This window comes from Elgaria multicarinata, chromosome 9 (assembly GCF_023053635.1).
Source record: "Elgaria multicarinata webbii isolate HBS135686 ecotype San Diego chromosome 9, rElgMul1.1.pri, whole genome shotgun sequence".
Taxonomy (NCBI): domain Eukaryota; kingdom Metazoa; phylum Chordata; class Lepidosauria; order Squamata; family Anguidae; genus Elgaria; species Elgaria multicarinata.
The window spans coordinates 14,469,767-14,486,574 of record NC_086179.1 but is presented as its reverse complement, the minus strand read 5'-3'; the positions used below and the strand labels follow the sequence as shown (position 1 = coordinate 14,486,574).

Genomic DNA, 16,808 nt, shown 5'->3' with positions numbered 1-16,808 from the left:
TTGGTAAACCTTCGATTTATTGCTTTCTGCAAAACTGGAGAGAGGGGACATTGTCTTTTTCAGACCCATCCTGATACTGCCTTTGTTTTCCATTGGGGCAGGTTAAAGGTGTGTGGGCGATAATCTCAATCGGTTTATAGGAGTCCCAAAGGACATTGGGTAGAGATTTTTATTTATATATATTTTTGGCAACATGTCTTGTCTCCTCCTGCATTTGAAATGATTGAGCTTCGCTCAGGAGTGGCATAGAATATAAAAGGAAGATGGAATGCCGGATCTGTCACGAGACGCAGGCATTGCGTTGCTTACCTCTGAATCATTTTGACCTCTGGTTGGCCTGCAGGCAATATATAAATCTGGAAGTGCAAGTAAATAACACACAGACGCAGGCATACTCCTAATAATACATGCACAGAGGAAACCAATTCCTTTGGCATGGTAATGTTAGCTTTCTTTTTGCAACAGTGGTTTGGCAGCTACTTATATAGATCTTTGATCTCGGAGGCTTCCAGGTATCCAGTGCCCAGTAGGATGGGCGAAGCAATGGAGGTGATTTTTGCCTCTCTGCCCTCTTTTTATAAAATTTCCCTTTAAATGGGCCTTTGTGCCCATCTAGAGAAGGCATACTTCCAGGGCTGGGCTGGGGCTAGAGAGGTCATAGGATTTTTTGTATCCCAGACTCAGCTCTCCCCTCCTCTCCCTGCCCACCAGTACTCCCCATTTCCCTTCCCTCCGAGGCTACATTTGCAATCTCGTGAACAGCCAGTGTGGTTCTTTCTGCGGCGGCAGCGAGGTGGTGGGGGATTGGAACTCAGAGTCCCCCTCCTGAGGTTGCGGCACTGTGTACGGCCTTGGGAGGGGACTCAGAACAAGCCTAAGTTCCCTAGGATGCTCTCCCAGGAACTATAGGATTGTTCTCTTCATTAGTTAGTGAGAATAACTACTGGTTTCATTGCAGGTTACTCATCTAGAGTGCTCTCATGAACACAGGGCTGCTCTTTGAGAAGGGCTGGAGTCTAATGGTGAAGCATCTTTTTTGCACACAGAAGTTCTCAAGTTCAATTCTTGGCATCTCCAGGTAGGACCTAGAAAGTGTCTTATAGGGAGCCCTGGAGAGTTTCTTCCAGTGACTATAGACAATACTGGGCTGAACACAGAAAGCTGCCTTATACTGAGTCAGATCATTGGTCCATCTAGCTCTGTATTGCCCACTCTAACTGGCAGGGGCTCTCCAGGGTTTCATATAGGAGTTTTTCCTGCCCTACCAGGAGATTATAGGGTTTGAACCAGGGGCCTTCTACATTCAAAGCAGGGGCTGTACCAATGAGCTACAACACTTCCCCATAGCTTTTATTGAAACAAGCCAACTTTAAACCATGGTTCATGGTTTGATTCAGTAAACCATAGTTAAGATTAACCACAATTTAGGATTGGACATAACACTAAACCATAGTTAGTTCAAAACAAGAAAGCTTTCCTATTTCCTTTTATTGGCCACCCTGGGAATGGAGGGTGGGGGGGAGAGAGAGGAAGCTGATGAGCCTGGGGCTTCTTTATATAACATTATATCATAGTTCAGCACTGCATCCGGACAAGGCCATTATAAGAGTTCGTTAAGACTACTGATTAAGAGAAAAAGTGTGTGGGTGTGAAACTAAGGAGAAGTTTCTTAGTAGCTTCAGAGAGACCTTAGATGTGCAAGCTTTACTTAGCCAAATCATGGTCAGAAAAAGCATCTGTATTTGAATAAAATGCGATCAGAAGCTTAAAGGGACTTCCATTGAGGAGATAAAAGGAAACCATGCCATCATGACATTTTTTAAAAAATTGGAGTCCCTTGTTTGCTGCACTTGCTGAGGACGTTTGTACATAATCATGGTCTCCCGATAGTGCTATTCAGGAAGTTGCTTGTGAGACTTCCAGTTACGTGCTAGACACGACTTTGCTGTTGCATCAAATTACTTTAACCAGGTCTTTATGCAGGAATCCAAGGTCATTGGGTTTAAAATGGTGAAGAAGTATTGTGGAACTTAGGAAGCTACCTTATACTGAGCCAGACCATTGATTCATCTACCCCAGTACTGTTGACACTGACTGGCAGCAGCAGGTCTTTCAGGGTTTCAGGCAGGATTGTTTCCTGGAAATGCTGGGGACCTTCTGCATGCGAAGCGGGTGCTCTACCATTGAGCTACGACATTTCCCCATAGTGTTCGGAGTTACCTAAACTTATAAATCTTCTGGCACTAATCAGCAACTCTGTTGGACATGCATTTATTTATTTTATTACATTTTTACTCCCCTGTGGCTGAAGTTCTCTGCGCAGCGCACAAATAAAAAACAGCCTGCCAATAAAGCAAATCAGATAAAGACAAGATAAAGCCACCAGCAGCGCATAAATAAAACCAAAATCTATAATGTCAAAGCCTATTATAATAAAAGAGGATGCGTGTCTATCTGTCCACCAGGGCTGTAGCACCAGGATCATGAAATATAGATACCTGAAAATTAGCATGCGTATTAGGGCCCCCTGAGGATGTGCATCTCTGTATTATTAAAAAAAAAATTAAAAAATATATATCACTAATTAACTTCAATCAGTGTGTACATATGGGTCGAAGCCTGCAGTAACATCTTCAGCCACTAGTGGCAGACTTCCCTAACTTTGCAGTTTGAAACCCATAGAGATTAGTAGGCTAAGGGACAAATTATACACCTGCCTCCTCCCCTCTGCTGCCCCCTGCAGGAGAATGGAGTGAGCACACCCCTCTCTCAGGGAGCTATAGGAATGCACCATGACAAGGGCTGTGCCTAGGGGTGCCAGTGGGCATGGCTTCATTTGTACAGGAGTGGGCACGGTATGTCTAACTCTGACAGCTTTACACATTTGTTTGAAGGCTTTGCTGTATCAAACGAAGGGCTCCTCCAACCCGTGCAAAGCTGGGTTCGTTCACTAGTAAATAAATAAGCATAGGATCCATTGACATGGTAGAATTGCATGGTGCTGCTGGCCCTGCCTTCAGCTTTTAATTCGGAAACAATTGTGTTCTTGTTCCCCTGAGTCTCGGGGTCCCAAGCGCTGGATAAAGTCGGATTTATCCAATCCTTTCATGAGCCCAGAAGTGTTGGAGGCACAAAGCAAGCTGTGTGCCACAAAATGGATCATGTAAACTGTAGCTCTCAGGTAGCGTTTTGGATTTTTCTGCAAGCGAAAATCACCTGATTTTGTCTTTGAGTCTGCAAAGCATTCACTGAACAGGTGTTAATCGCTCTGCAGCATACATCACATTCGTGTGTGTGTGTGTGTATGTATATGTGTGTTTCACTACTATCTTTTGCTCCTTGCAGGGTTGTCAAAATGACTGTGCAGCTGGATGTACGGGGGTGGCTGCCAAGCATGTGACCGAATCGTTCAAGGTACGTTGTTTGCTAAGGCAGAAGTGCCTGAAGCTGTTCTCTGCTCAGTGGGAAAACAGTGTCCTTCAGATTGCTAGAGATTGGTTTGGCGTCAGCCAGTGGAGTTATAGGCATGCACGGACACTTCAAGGCTTGAGCATTGGAGGAAACTGCTGGACATAATTCTGCATCAATTAAAGGTAGAGGCTTTTAAGGTTAAATGGAATCAGTGGAGGCTGGTGGGGTGGAAAATCTGCTCTGGGTTTCAGTCAGAACTCCAAAGCAGATATCCAAGGCACTTTGGATAGCTCCTTTAGAGTTCTAACTGGTTCTGGCTGAACCCCGGAGTGGATTCATCAATCCACGGACATCAGAGCCTCCACCTTCCACTGACCTGAAGTGGCAACTTCTTCAATTGCAGCCTCTCTTTCTCCCCCACCCTCCTTTTTTTACTTGGCAGTCCTCTTCATGGATGTTAAAAAGGTGAGACAAAATTGCATGTAGTCCTCATAAGTTCTGGAGTCGACGTCATCGTATATATTCAAGATGGAAGTTATCAGCAGGCTTGGAGGAATCTCAAGCTTTACAGAAGTACAAAACGAAAACAATACCCCTGCCCCCCCCAAAAAAAAACACCATTAGGAAAAACCCTAAGGTAGGAAACCCACAAATAGCTGAGTGAAGATGGCCTGTTCCCCTTGGTGTGGGGGAAGGAGTTTCAGGCTATCAATCAGAATCAGATTCTGAAGCTGAAGCTGAAGAAACAGGACTAGAAAGGTCCCGCTTTACACTGGAAATGGGGGAGGTGATTCTCCCAGGCTTTTCACCTGCCAGGGAGGAATTTTAACCAGGCGTTATCGATGAAAACATAACAACACACAGTCTGTGGGAACTCAGGAATCCTCCGACAGGGAAGGGACTTTAGAGCTGGTTGTTCCCAGGGTCCGCTAGCCTCTCCCAAAGGCTTCTTCAAAGGAATCCTCCTTGAAGTGATAGGGACTCAGGGAAAAGACCACCGTCTTTGTTGAAAGGACAATTGTCTCGCTTAGTTTAGCCAAGTGTTAGCCTAAAGGAAGCTGCAGCGATATTTGTTGCTATTTCCTACCATGTGCTGAAGTTGCACTATAAAACCCCCACTAGAGGGTGCTGTCCCATTCAGCTGTACTGAAGCTGTACAAGCTACGTGGGCGTTGCTCAGTTCCTGCTCTCTTCCTCGTATAATTACAGCTTGTTGCAGAAGTGGAAGAGATGCGGGAAGCACAGCCACGGTAAGGGAATGCAATTCCACCCCCCAACCCCGACTGAAGGAGCTCTAAGGCAGCTTCCAATATTCCTAAGTTAGAAATCTAAAAGCAACTCACAAAAAAAAGTTACTGAAGCTAAGCTGAGCCATTATTCCTTTCTTTACATGTTGACAAATTTGTCATCTGTGTGAATGACCTGTACAAGATTTGCAGGGAAACCTGGGAGGTGGTTGTTGGTGGCTGGGGGGAACTTTGTGAACCGCCCAGAGAGCTTCGGCTATTGGGCGGTATAAAAATGTAATAAATAAATAAAATAAATAAATAAATAGACAAGCTCACGCATTTTCCCCGCACAAACAGTCATTCCTCTGGGCATTGCAAAGAAGTGCCTCTCCCCATATCTGGCTAATAGTGCTTCCTGCATTTCTGAAGCTGGCATCTCTACCTGCCCATCTCTGCTGTGCCCTATGCTAGGATGTCTCATTGACCTCTCATGCTGCCATGTCGAAGATGGAGCTACTTCTGTTTCATCGCGTTCTTTTCCACAGATCCCCTCCATATGTGTCAACAACTTCACCGCTCTCAGCCTGTCGGCCAGACACATAGTCTTGGCTTTATCTTTGACTCGTCTCTCTCCTTTGCTGTGCGGTCGATCAGTTGCTAATTCAATTGCACATTCAATCAGTCTCCTTATGCAGCGTTTCTGAAAACTATCCATTTGTCTCTGTCCACTTGGCTGGAACTCTGCTTCTCGCTCTTGTCACCTCCTTTCTTGACTACTGCAATCTCCTCTCCTGGCTTCCTTTTTCACATCTCAAGGCCAAAGCATACATGACTGCTTTTTCTCTCTCTTTTACTCTAGAGTAAATGCAGGGTTCCTGATTCGAATCAGAAACCTAGCATGGTGAGTAGGGCGGCTTCAACCCTTCTCCCCCTGCTTTTGTCCCAATATGGATTGGGGACCTCATGGGAAGTATAATGCTGGTCCTATGTAGAGTAAACCCATGGAAATGAATGGGACCTAATTTAATTGTGGCTAAGTTAAGTCTCATTCATTTCAATGGGTCTATTCTATGGAGGACTAATATTAGATACTATCCCATGGCTGCAATTTGCTTTAAAAGATCAGTATTTGGACATAGAAAAACATTTTAACTACCCTAAAGGAGGCAGAATGCTGGTTTAAATTATTCTAGACTGTTTCTCTCTCTCTCTCTCTCTCTCTTTTGGTGCTGGAAGGTGGAGGAAGGCAGGGGTTAGAAAGAAGAGTCCCAGTAGAGGGACCAGATGGCCCCGCAGGAATAAATCCTAAAACACACACACACACACACATACACACACACACACAGAGCGCCAGGTCAATCTAAAGTCTTAGCAGTAAGTACTACCATGCCTTATGGCTCTGTTACTTAACTTCATATTAGATGCAGATTCTGGCAATAGCTGAGTTTGGCCTGTGATATATTGCCTGCCTTAGAGAGCCTGTCATTCCAAGTGATATCATAACATAAAGTTTCCTCCAAGCTTAGGCCCATGTTCTAGTAAGCTGATGTCTCTAAAAATGGCTCATTGATTTGAAGACGAAGATGATGATGATGATGATGATGAAGCAGTCATCCTTAAAAGTAGGCATCTGCTTTTACTTAAGACCCACTGGGCCCGTTCAGAAGACACCTTAAACCATGGCTTTAACCACAGTGGTTAAGCCAGAAAGCCAGACCATGTTCAGAAGACACCTTAAACCATGGCTTTAACCACAGCAAATAAAGCTTTTTGCTTTATTCACTATGGTTAAAGCTGTGGTTTAAGTTGTCTTCTGCACACAGCTTGGCTTTCTGGCTTAACCACTGTGGTTAAAGCCATGGTTTAAGGTGTCTTCTTAACGGGGTCACTATCATTTTGGGGCAACACGGTCTGGTTGAGGATGGGCAGCACAGGGATCCACAGTGCTGCATGTGTTCTATCCACCCTTAATTTTCCAACCCGCTATTTTCCAACCTGCTTGTGGGCTCCTCTTTGTCGGTAGCCCGTCAAATATTGTATTTCGGGCCTGTTTGCTTTCTGTGTAGCTCCACCTGCTTTCCGGAGGACAGCGCACCACTTCCTGCATATGATGCGGTTCTGTGCTGTGAAATGGGTGGCGGCAGGGCGATGTTGCTGTCCATCAATGGAGTCATGGGAAATTGTGCCAACTGTATTAACCTGCCTTATCAAATTGGGAGCTTATCTGGAGGTGTTCTGATGTTCAGCAGCCTTCTACAGAGTCGGACTATCGGATCTATCAGACCCCATACTGTTGGAGGAGCCCTTCTCCGCATCCCACCAACACGCGACATACGCTATGGTGGGGCGTGGGAGAGGGCTTTTTCTGTTGTGCCACCCCAGCTGTGGAATGCCCTCCCATGGAGGCCCGACTGGCGCCGGCACTGATTTCATTCCGGCGCCAAGTTAAGACATGGCTTTTTAGCAAAGCCTTTGGGGGCTAGTATTCACCAAGCCTATACATAGTTTGCATTGTTTTAATTGGTTCTACTGTTTTAAAATTTTGTACTGTTTTTAGCTTATGAATGGCTTCATTTGTTTTTAGCTGTGTATATTTGTTGTTTTATATTGGTTGTATGATTTTATCTGTACGCCGCCCTGAGATCTTTATGATGTAGGGCGGGATACAAATGTCATAAATAAATAAATAAATAAATAAATAAATATTGCCCGTTCTGGCTGGCAGCTGCTCTTGCATCGAAAGGTTTCTCCCAGCTTTGTTTCCTGAGATCTTCTCAAAACCATAGTACCTCAGCAGTGCCAGAGCCAGTGCTTTGAGGGCCTTGAGCAAGGCCCCCTCAGTGGGTCCCTCCCTTGATGACTACCTTCTCACTGCCATTGCCACCAGCTGCTGTTGTTTCTCCTCTTTCCTGTGGTTGCTACCACTTGTTTGGTTGGTAGCCAGAGTGAGCCAGGAGGCTGTGGCATCTACTGCTTCTCTTTCTCATCAGCACCATTGTCTGGGCCACAGCGAGAAGCAGTTGAACAAGAAGGTTGCAGCGGGGAAGAGGAAGTCTAGGGATGCTGTGGGGGGCTGACTGGGTCCAGGAGTCCATCCGCCTTCCCTGGACACAGTCAGACAGCCATGGCATGTTTTTGGACCTGCTGTTCAAGCGCCTGCAGAGCCCAACAAGCTCCTTGCACAGCCTTCCTCAACCTGGGGTGCTCCAGATGTGTTGGACTGCATCTCCCAGAATGCCCCAGCTGGCTGGGGCATTCTGGGAGTTGTAGTCCAACACATCTAGAGCGCTCCAGGTTGAGGAAGGCTGTCCTAGCAGCTGTCCGCCCTTGTCCGGAGCCTCCATCGCGCTCAACAAGGGAAGCTCCGGAAATTACATATTTTTGCTGTTGCGTCAATGGAGACTGTAAAGGCCCCATTTATGCAAGAGGGGGGAGGTGCCGGACGAGGGCGGACTGGTTCGCGTCGTCATCGGATGCTGGCTAAGTCTCAAAAGAAGCTCGCGCAGCGCCGCGAATGGGCGGATGGTGGAGGCAGAGGGGTGAGTGTCCGACAAATGTCCCTGCTTGTCAGTGGGCTGCTGCTGGAACATGGGGCCTTGGCTTGTGCCCAACCGTTCCTACTCTTGATGCCAGCTCTGTACCTGGCATCTATATTGACGCTTCCGCAGGAGATCGATTGCTGATAGCTGGGCTGTTCTGGTAGGAATTTAGTGACCCGAAGGTCCTGCCTTAATGCATGCAGTGCAGTTCTCCAATGGTATTTCCTTATTTCCCCAAATAATCGATACGCAGAGGCAGAGTTCACCCTCCGTTATCCACAGCTGCTTCTTGTTCACCAGTACACCTAGGGGTGACCACATTACACCAGTTTTAACATCTCTTCACTGGCTGCCAATTAGTTTCCGGGCGAAGTATAAAGTGTTGGTTATCACCTTTAAAGCCCTATATGGTTTGGGTCCCAGCAACCTGCGGGATCGCCTTCTCCTGTACAATCCGCCCTGCACAAACAGGTCCTCTGGGAAGAATCTACTTCAGTCAGCCAAAACTAGGCTGACAGGTATTACGCAGAGGACCTTCTCTTCTGCTGCTCCCAGACTGTGGAATGGCCTGCCGGAAGAGGTTCGTCAACTTGACAGTCTTTTAGCATTTAAAAAAGCAATAAAGAGTGATCTATCCTGGCAGGCCTATCCAGTGGAATTTTAGAATGTTTTTAGGATGTTTTTAGGATGTTTTAATCATGTATACTATGTTTTTAATCGGTTTTTATGTCCCGCCTTGATCCAAGTGGAGAGGTGGGTAAGAAAATTATTATTATTATTATTATTATTATTATTATTATTATTATTATTAGTCTCTGTATGGGGCTGCAGAGGGAGCAGGAGCAGGAGCAGGTGCAACTTCCCTTTCTCCACACTCCATGGGACAGGGTGGAGAACATTAGGAAGGCAGCAGCCAAAGAATTCTTCTTGTTTGCTTGAGGATTTTTACAATAGTTTTTTCTTTTCCTGGTGGTCTTTTGGTTTTCCAGTTGCAACTTGCTATCCTGGGTTCACACCATGATTGATTGCCTTCTTCAGGTGTTTCCTCTCTTTTTTGCCTCCCTGCGCAATAGGTCACGCCTTTAAAAGTGCCTGAATTGTATCAGCCAAGGTCTGTGGGCAACCCCACCGGATAAGAAACCGTTGCATATCTCGATTAAATGGAAGTTCACAAAAAACAAGCTCAGCGGGTGTTTGTGGCCAACCCCACTGCAGGGCTGCGGTTTTGTTCCTTCTACTCATGTTACTGAGTAGCGTCTGTAACGTCAGCCAGTTGTTTTGCACGTACTTAATGTAGGGTGACCATGTTTTGGAAACCAAAAAGGAGGACAACTTAGTTGGCCGCCAAGGGGGCGTGTCCAGCACCAAGGGGCCGTGCCCACCCGAACATAGAGTTGGTCACATGTCTGATTTTACAGCACACATTTAAGACAAATCTGTTCTACATTATTATTATTATTATTATTTATTTATATAGCACCATCAATGTACATGGTGCTGTACAGAGTACACAGTAAATAGCAAGACCCTGCCGCATAGGCTTACAATCTACGTCTTAATGTTAAAATCACTGAAATAAAGAACAAGTGAGAGATTCAATGTATCTGAAATTAACTTCACTCCTACTTTTGTAGGTTTTGCTGTACTTTGAAGCTTTTGCTATACTCTGTGAAGTGGAAGGGAAGTGGTAGCGAAGCAAAGCCATGATAAGCCAGGTTCCAACATTCGCAGCAACAGGACATCCGCAAAGAAGAGAGCTTCTCTCTCGACTGGCACCTTACTCTTGATCATGAGAGTTTTTCTCTAAAGATGGCCCTTCATCGCCCATGATGTGGAAATTTGAGAAAAAGGCCTCTGGCCCATTCTGTTTTGCCCTGTGGGCTGCTTTGACTGACCTCTCCTTTCCCACATTTTGGTTTGTGGATACCTTGCCTCTGCTGAGCTCCAGGTACCCGACTGCACACCAAATCTGCAACAGGAAAGGTGCCCTTCTTACCTAAAGACTGGAGATCCCCTTAATGCCAAGGGCTGAAACTGCTCAATGTGCAACACCCTAAAGAAGAGGTTTGACAACCTGAGTTTGAAGGATATGGCTCCAGCAGTTTTAAAAAACAATTTTAAAACTTTGAATTTTAAAAAAAATCCTAAAAAAAAATGGATGAACAGATCTGATTCAAACTTGGCATGACTAAATCTCTCCTTAAGAGCTATCATGGTGCCAACTTTCAGCCCTTTATCTTTAAAAATGCCATTTTTTAAAAATAATAATTTTAAAATCTCAAACTTTTTTAAAAAAATCCTAAACTCAATGGATGAGCAGATCTGTTTCAAACTTGGCATAGCTAAAGTCCTTGTTAAGAGCAATCATGGTGCCAGTTTCATCTCTTTATCTTTAAAAATAACATTTTTTAAAAAATAATAATTTTAAATCCTCAAATTTTAAAAAATTCTTAAAAATCAATGGATGAACGGATTTGTTTCAAATTTGGTATGGCTAAAGCTCTCCCTAAAACCTATCATGGTGCCAACTTTCAGCTCTTTATCTTTAAAAGTGATGGTTTTAAAAACAATTTTAAAACCTCAATTTTTAAAAAAATCCTAAAATATCAATGGATGAACAGATCTGTTTCAAATTTGGTGTGGCTAAAGCTCTACCTAAAATCTATCATGGTGTGAAGTTTCATGTCTTTATCTTTAAAAATGACGATTTTAAAAATAATAATTTTAAAACCTCAATTTTTTTAAAAATCCTAAAATATCAATGGATGTACGGATCTGTTTCAAATTTGGTGTGGCTAAAGCCCTACCTAAAACCTACCATCGTGCCAAGTTTCATGTCTTTATCTTTAAAAATGACGGAGTTATAAGCATTTTTGTTAATTCCCATTAGAGCTGCTCTTTGGCTGGGGAAGATTGGAAAAAAATCCAGATTTCTGCTCCCCCTCCCAGATTTGTCAACAAAAAACCGGGCAAATCCGGTCATATGGTCACCCTACTTAATGCACGCAGGGTGCTTGTGTATCCCACGATAGCACTGTGCATGTGTGGAATTTTGTATTGGGCACAGAAATGCAAAATGATGGAAATCTCGGTGAAAGAGGTGAAAGGGGGAGTTGTGGGCTGGGGGAAGAATATGTTCCTATCTGTTTTTCCTACGAAGTTGAACTTGAAAATGTAAAGGCAATGACAAGAAGAAACCAGTTAGAGGGCAGGAATTCCAAGCATGGGTTTTTTTGATAACCTTCTGCCCCAATAACTCCCTTTCCCTCCTCCTGCTAGAAAAACCTGTAGAATTGCATAAAATAAGCAAAGTTGGCATATCATTCTTGCTATTTCTGATGTTTAGGTCCTGAGTGCTGAGGCTTATGGAGCCCAAATGGCACCGCCCATGCGCAAGAGGGAATTATCAGGCTTGAGGGAACTTTGAAGTTTGCAGTAGTACAACAGATCTTCACAGGAAAAAAAGCCCAATGAGGACTGAGCAGCCTCAGTGGATACGCAATTGAAATTGACTCATGACTCATTAGGGAGGGGGGAATGGAAAGCCGGCGGGAGGGGAATGGGGTGGCACAGCTGGAATCTTCAACATTGAAGAGTCCGCACAGCATCATTTTCTGCAGATCCCACTTGTATTTGCTTAACTTGCATGAATGCTTACGAGCTGCAAAATTCAAACTGAAGACACATGCAACCGTTTTAGAGCAGTGTGGCCAAACTAGAAACCCCCTCGCTACATTCAGTGTAAATATACCTTTCCTCTCTGTCGTTGGCTTGGAAAAAAGCCCACTTCTACAAGTTTGAAATGGAATCTGGCTGTGTACAGTGCTGGTTGGCTGACCCTCTGTGATGTCACCAGGAAATCTCTCATACATGCACAGGTTGCCTGAGCTATTGTGCTATTGGGCAAGACTGCCACCTGAGTAAGCATTCAGTGCGCTGATACACATCTCTGTCTTTCAAGCCAGGAGGAAGCTGGGGGCAGTGCCCAATGGTGGGAGATTCAGGACATAAAAGCGCATAGTTAAAGTATGGAATTCACTACCACAAGATGTAGTGATGGCCACCAATTTGGATGGCTTTAAAAGGGGGTTGGATAAATTCCCGGAAGCGAAGGCTATCAATGGCTACTAGCCCTCGTGGTTGTGTGCTACCTCCGGTATGCGAGGCGGTAAGTGTCAGGTATAGGCCTTGTACCTAGTGGTTAGATGTATTAGGAAATGCTTTGGGAATGTCAGATGTTCCCTGCAAGCTTATCTCTGTAAGCAGTTCCCATGGGAGTAGCTGGCTGACTCCTTTGCTTCGGCCTTGAAGTAGCTGGTTCTCTGGGAACTTCAGAGTGTTTTGGAAAAGGTGGTGGATGCTCTTTGAAGCGGGTTGTAACGTCCTGCCCTCTTGGCACGTGGGCATGGTTTACAGGTCAGAGGACCTATCTGTCAAGTGACTTTGAATAGGCCTTAAAGGCTGGTGCAAAGCTGAAAAACTGTGCTAGGTTTCATCTCTCGACACAACGTCTGACTTCCCTCCTGCTTTGGATTCCATCTCCGCTTGGGACTTTGAAAGCGCTCTGCACATGGACGCTTTGCTATTTGGACTTTGGATAGCCAAGAACTGTGCCATGAAAAGTAGTGAGGCTTTTCATAGACTTGGACTTGCATATGCAGTGGATTCTGTGTTCGTGCCCAGACTCAGGTGGCAAGGAGTTCCCAGTCCTTAGCAGAAGGATGGGACTCCTGGGCCTGAGGCTTAACCTTTCCTGAAGTCATGGTAACGGGGTCATCTCAGTAGTGGTAGGCTGAGACTGACAAGTGCATGACGGATCTCTCTGCCCGGCTCTGGTGGCTCAGAGCAACCTTTCCTGGGACTTCGTTTTAGGAGATTGGCCATGGCCATGTCCCTTTGAGGAGCCAGCGTATGCGGCATCTAGAGAAGCTCAAAGCTGTTATTGGTGTCCCTATTCACCCACCCCCCTCTCCGAGTGTTTGCCTTAAGGATCGTTTCAGAAAGAGCCTAAAGCTTCCTAACCATTGTTCAGCTTTAAGTGTGTTTTGGAGACTCTGTAACCATTAAGCTTGTCTACCGTGTGATTTCCTCAATAAAAGAAGTCTCACTGATGTGAGTGTCTCGTGTCAGCTTGCCAGAACGTGTGATTGCCAGAGGGAACAGGCAAGAACACGACAGTAAGCCTGTGTGCACCAGTTGCTGTGGAACATGGGTGGGTGGGTGCTGTTGCACCAGGTCCTGCTTTGTTGGCCCCTGGTGGACAGCTGGTTGGCCACTGTGTGAACAGAGTGCTGGACCCTCGGTCTGATCCAGCATGGCACTTCTTATATTTTTATGTCATTCTGTCAGCGCAAATGATGTTGCCCTAGCAGAAACTCGTTTCTGATCAATGCCCAAGAAAAAAACCCAATTAATGTTATGTTGCGCAAGCGGTTCTGCTTTATCTTTGTGCCACCCAGTGTACAACCCGTTGCACATTCCGCTTGTGCAGACTGGTTGCTCGAGTCTAACGGGAGGCTGTTTTCTCCACGGAACGATTCAACGCAGCTCCGTTAGCCTTGGCTAAGTTTCCGGAATGGCACCGTTAAATACTGCCCTGGGCTTCCGCCTCAGCTGGAGAATTCGGATATTACTTCTGTTTTTTTGGGGACAGGAGTCCTGTGAATATCCTGCAGCCAGGAGGTTTATTAGTCTTATTTTTAAATGCAGAACAGCCAGAGCCCCCAGTGAAGTGGCTGTTGTGTGCTTTTTTAGGGTTCGTGTGACTTTTATTTTGTTTCAGCATTCTGATGTAAGCCTTGGAGTTCCCACCTGCCGAGGCCCTTCATGAGGGGCACTCGCCACATGGTATGTTGCTCTTGTCACATGTATCCACCATTTGTTGCTCAGTGGCAGCATCTAAAATGATTTCCTCCTTTTGTTTGTGCTTGAAAGTGCTGGTGCCAATTTTACATTTTGACAAGTCAGCGTTGAGGTTTCCTCAATAGAGGCCCCTTGTATCATCCTGTTTTCCTAAAATGTTTGGGACATTCATGCAAAATGAATGTTAATTTTGTCCTTGCTTACTCAGCGCACTGTGTGCACTGTGTTAAAAGGAAAAGGAAATCAGATGGTGCTATATAAATAAATAATAATAATAATTGTGTCCCAAAGAAAATTATTAAATTGTGTAGATCAGTTATGCAAATCCCAAACATTGTCATGCATTTGAACAAGAGACTTGCCTTTTGGATCGAGCCAAAGGACTACCAGGATGGCCACAGCTAAGGCTAGTCCAGAACTAACACAGCCCATGCAAATAACTATTTTACTACATGTTCTGCCCCACATTACACTATTCATCCTGTAACCCAGAAGTCCAGAACTTCGGGCCCTGGGGCTATCTGTGGCCTGCCCAGCAGCCAAATCCAAGGTTCCCCAAATGTCCTTGTTCCTTTCCTCTGGCCCCACCTTCTTTGCCTCAACCACTGATCATCTGGTGGTCTTTTGTATCTGGTCAAGAGTGCAGGGCTCCTGCAGCTTTAACTGTTGTGATGAAGAGGGAATTTCACCATGTGCTGCAGGCATACAAAGGCTACCTGCTGAAATTCCCTTTTCTATACAGCTGTCAAAGAATCAGGAGCCTTGTCCTCCTTTTCATATTGTCATTCTATCAAAAATGGAATCCGGCCTTTGGGCTAAAAGAGATTCTGTACCCCTGCTGTACCTATTCATATACCGCCCGATAGCCAAAGGATAAAACCATGAGGAACATAATAAAACAACCAACAATCTAAAAACCCAAATACAAAATACAATATAAAAAGCACAACCAGGATAAAACCACACAGCAGAAATTGATACATGATTAAAATACAGAATTAAAACAGCAAAATTTAAAATTTAAGTTAAATTAGGTGTTAAAATACTGAGAAAATAAAAAGGTATTCAGCTGGCGACGAAAAGAATACAGTATTATGAGCAGTACCTGCTGTGTTATAAAATACTGCATGTCGCTTTGCAGGATGATACAGGCAACCAAACTATCCTAGGCTGATAGAGCCAGGGGCAGCACTCATATCCCCATGCAGCTGCCAGGGCCCACAAACCCCAGCAGAATCAGCTGACAGTGATACGTGTCCTGGGCTGCCATTTTACTAGGGTGACCATATGAAAAGGAAGACAGGGCTCCTGTACCTTTAACAGTTGTATTGAAAAGGAAATTTCAGCAGGTGTCATTGGTATGCATGCAGCCCCTTGTGAAATTCCCTCTTCATCACAACAGTTAAAGCTGCAGGTGCTGTACCCTGCCCTCTTTTAAATCTGGTCACTCTAGTATAGCTCCTGCAGCTTTAACTGTTGTGATGAAGAGGGAATTTCACCAGGTTCCCCGTATATACAAATGACACCTGCTGAAATTCCCTTTTCTATGCAACTGCTAAAGATACAGGAGCCTTGTCCTCTTTTTCATATGGTCACCCTAATTTTACATTCCCTGCAATGCTCTGAGGCACCAGATAAAGCATCACTGCATGTACATGTGTTGGTCAGCTTCAAGTGACCGAGGCTTCCTGACGTGTCCTCAGTGGTTCAGTTCAGACTAGTTCTAAACCGTAGTTTTAAATAGGGTGACCATATGGAAAGGAGGACAGGGCTTCCCTCTTCATTGCAAGAGTTAAAGCTGCAGGAGCTCTGCTAGAGTGACCAGGTATAAAAGAGGGCAGGGCTCCTGCAGCTTTAACTGTTGTGATGAAGAGGGAATTTCACCAGGGGCTGCATGCATACCAATGACACCTGCTGAAATTTCCTTTTCTACACAGCTGTTAAAGATACAGAAGCCCTGTCCTCCTTCCCATATGATCACCCTACTATTACATATTCATAGTCTGCTCAGGCTTATACGCTCCCCACTCCGTTCCCCTCTTCTGTCCTGGCTGCATGGGGGAGATTAGAAGCATCCACTTCATATTTTAAACTAATCAGATTTTGTCATTGCAAGAGATACTCAAGAATTTTGTTTGCTCTCTAATTTCAAGTTACCTGTCCTGATTTTTACTTCCTGGAGACTAATGCAAGGATCAAAACAGAATTATCCTTCATTTTTCATACTCTATGAATTTTGTGATACAGTTCTCGGCTCAGAATTGCACCAAAATGCCTATGAAATGTGTATTTTAGGTTAAAATATAGACCAGAAAACCCCCATATGTCTAGGGAGAAAGCGCACGTTTTTTGTTTTTTAAAAAAATATTGCAGATATATGAGGAAATGGAACAGATCTATGAATGAAGACATGCAAAAGTGATCTGTCCAACCCTAGTCTGAATTAGAGAAATTCTGTTTATTTTTTTTACTTTGGTTTACTGCAGGGGTGGGCAACACACAGTCTGCAGGCCACATGTCCCCCCTGCTGCCCCCTGCTGTGGTGGCTGCTGTGTCAGTGAAATTCATGGCTGCAAGAGCTTGTCTCCAAGCTAATTTTAGACAGTGTAGCATTCTGTAGCACTGTGCTGCTAAAAACTGGTAAGTAATTCATCAGTTTATTTTTGTTGCCACTGCTGGTGTCCTATAGAAATCCTCAATGTAGCAGTGGCGGTACCACAGCCTGTGGGGGAGATTGGGGGTCAAAAATGCCCCCTGGGCTTCCTAC

The 16,808-nt window shown here is 44.8% G+C and overlaps 1 protein-coding gene across 3 annotated transcripts in view; it reads left to right on the top strand.

The window, feature by feature from the left end:
* The window catches only part of BCAT1 (branched chain amino acid transaminase 1), an 81,755-nt gene that overhangs the window by 27,594 nt on the left and 37,353 nt on the right, over nucleotides 1–16,808 (top strand). For all 3 annotated transcript variants that reach the window (XR_010025855.1, XR_010025854.1, XM_063134800.1), the window contains exon 2: nucleotides 3,346–3,414. Coding sequence is in view for 1 of the 3 variants with exons in the window: in XM_063134800.1 (XP_062990870.1) it covers nucleotides 3,346–3,414 (69 nt within the window). In the remaining 2 variants the exon portion in view is untranslated. The remainder of the gene's footprint in view (nucleotides 1–3,345; nucleotides 3,415–16,808) is intronic.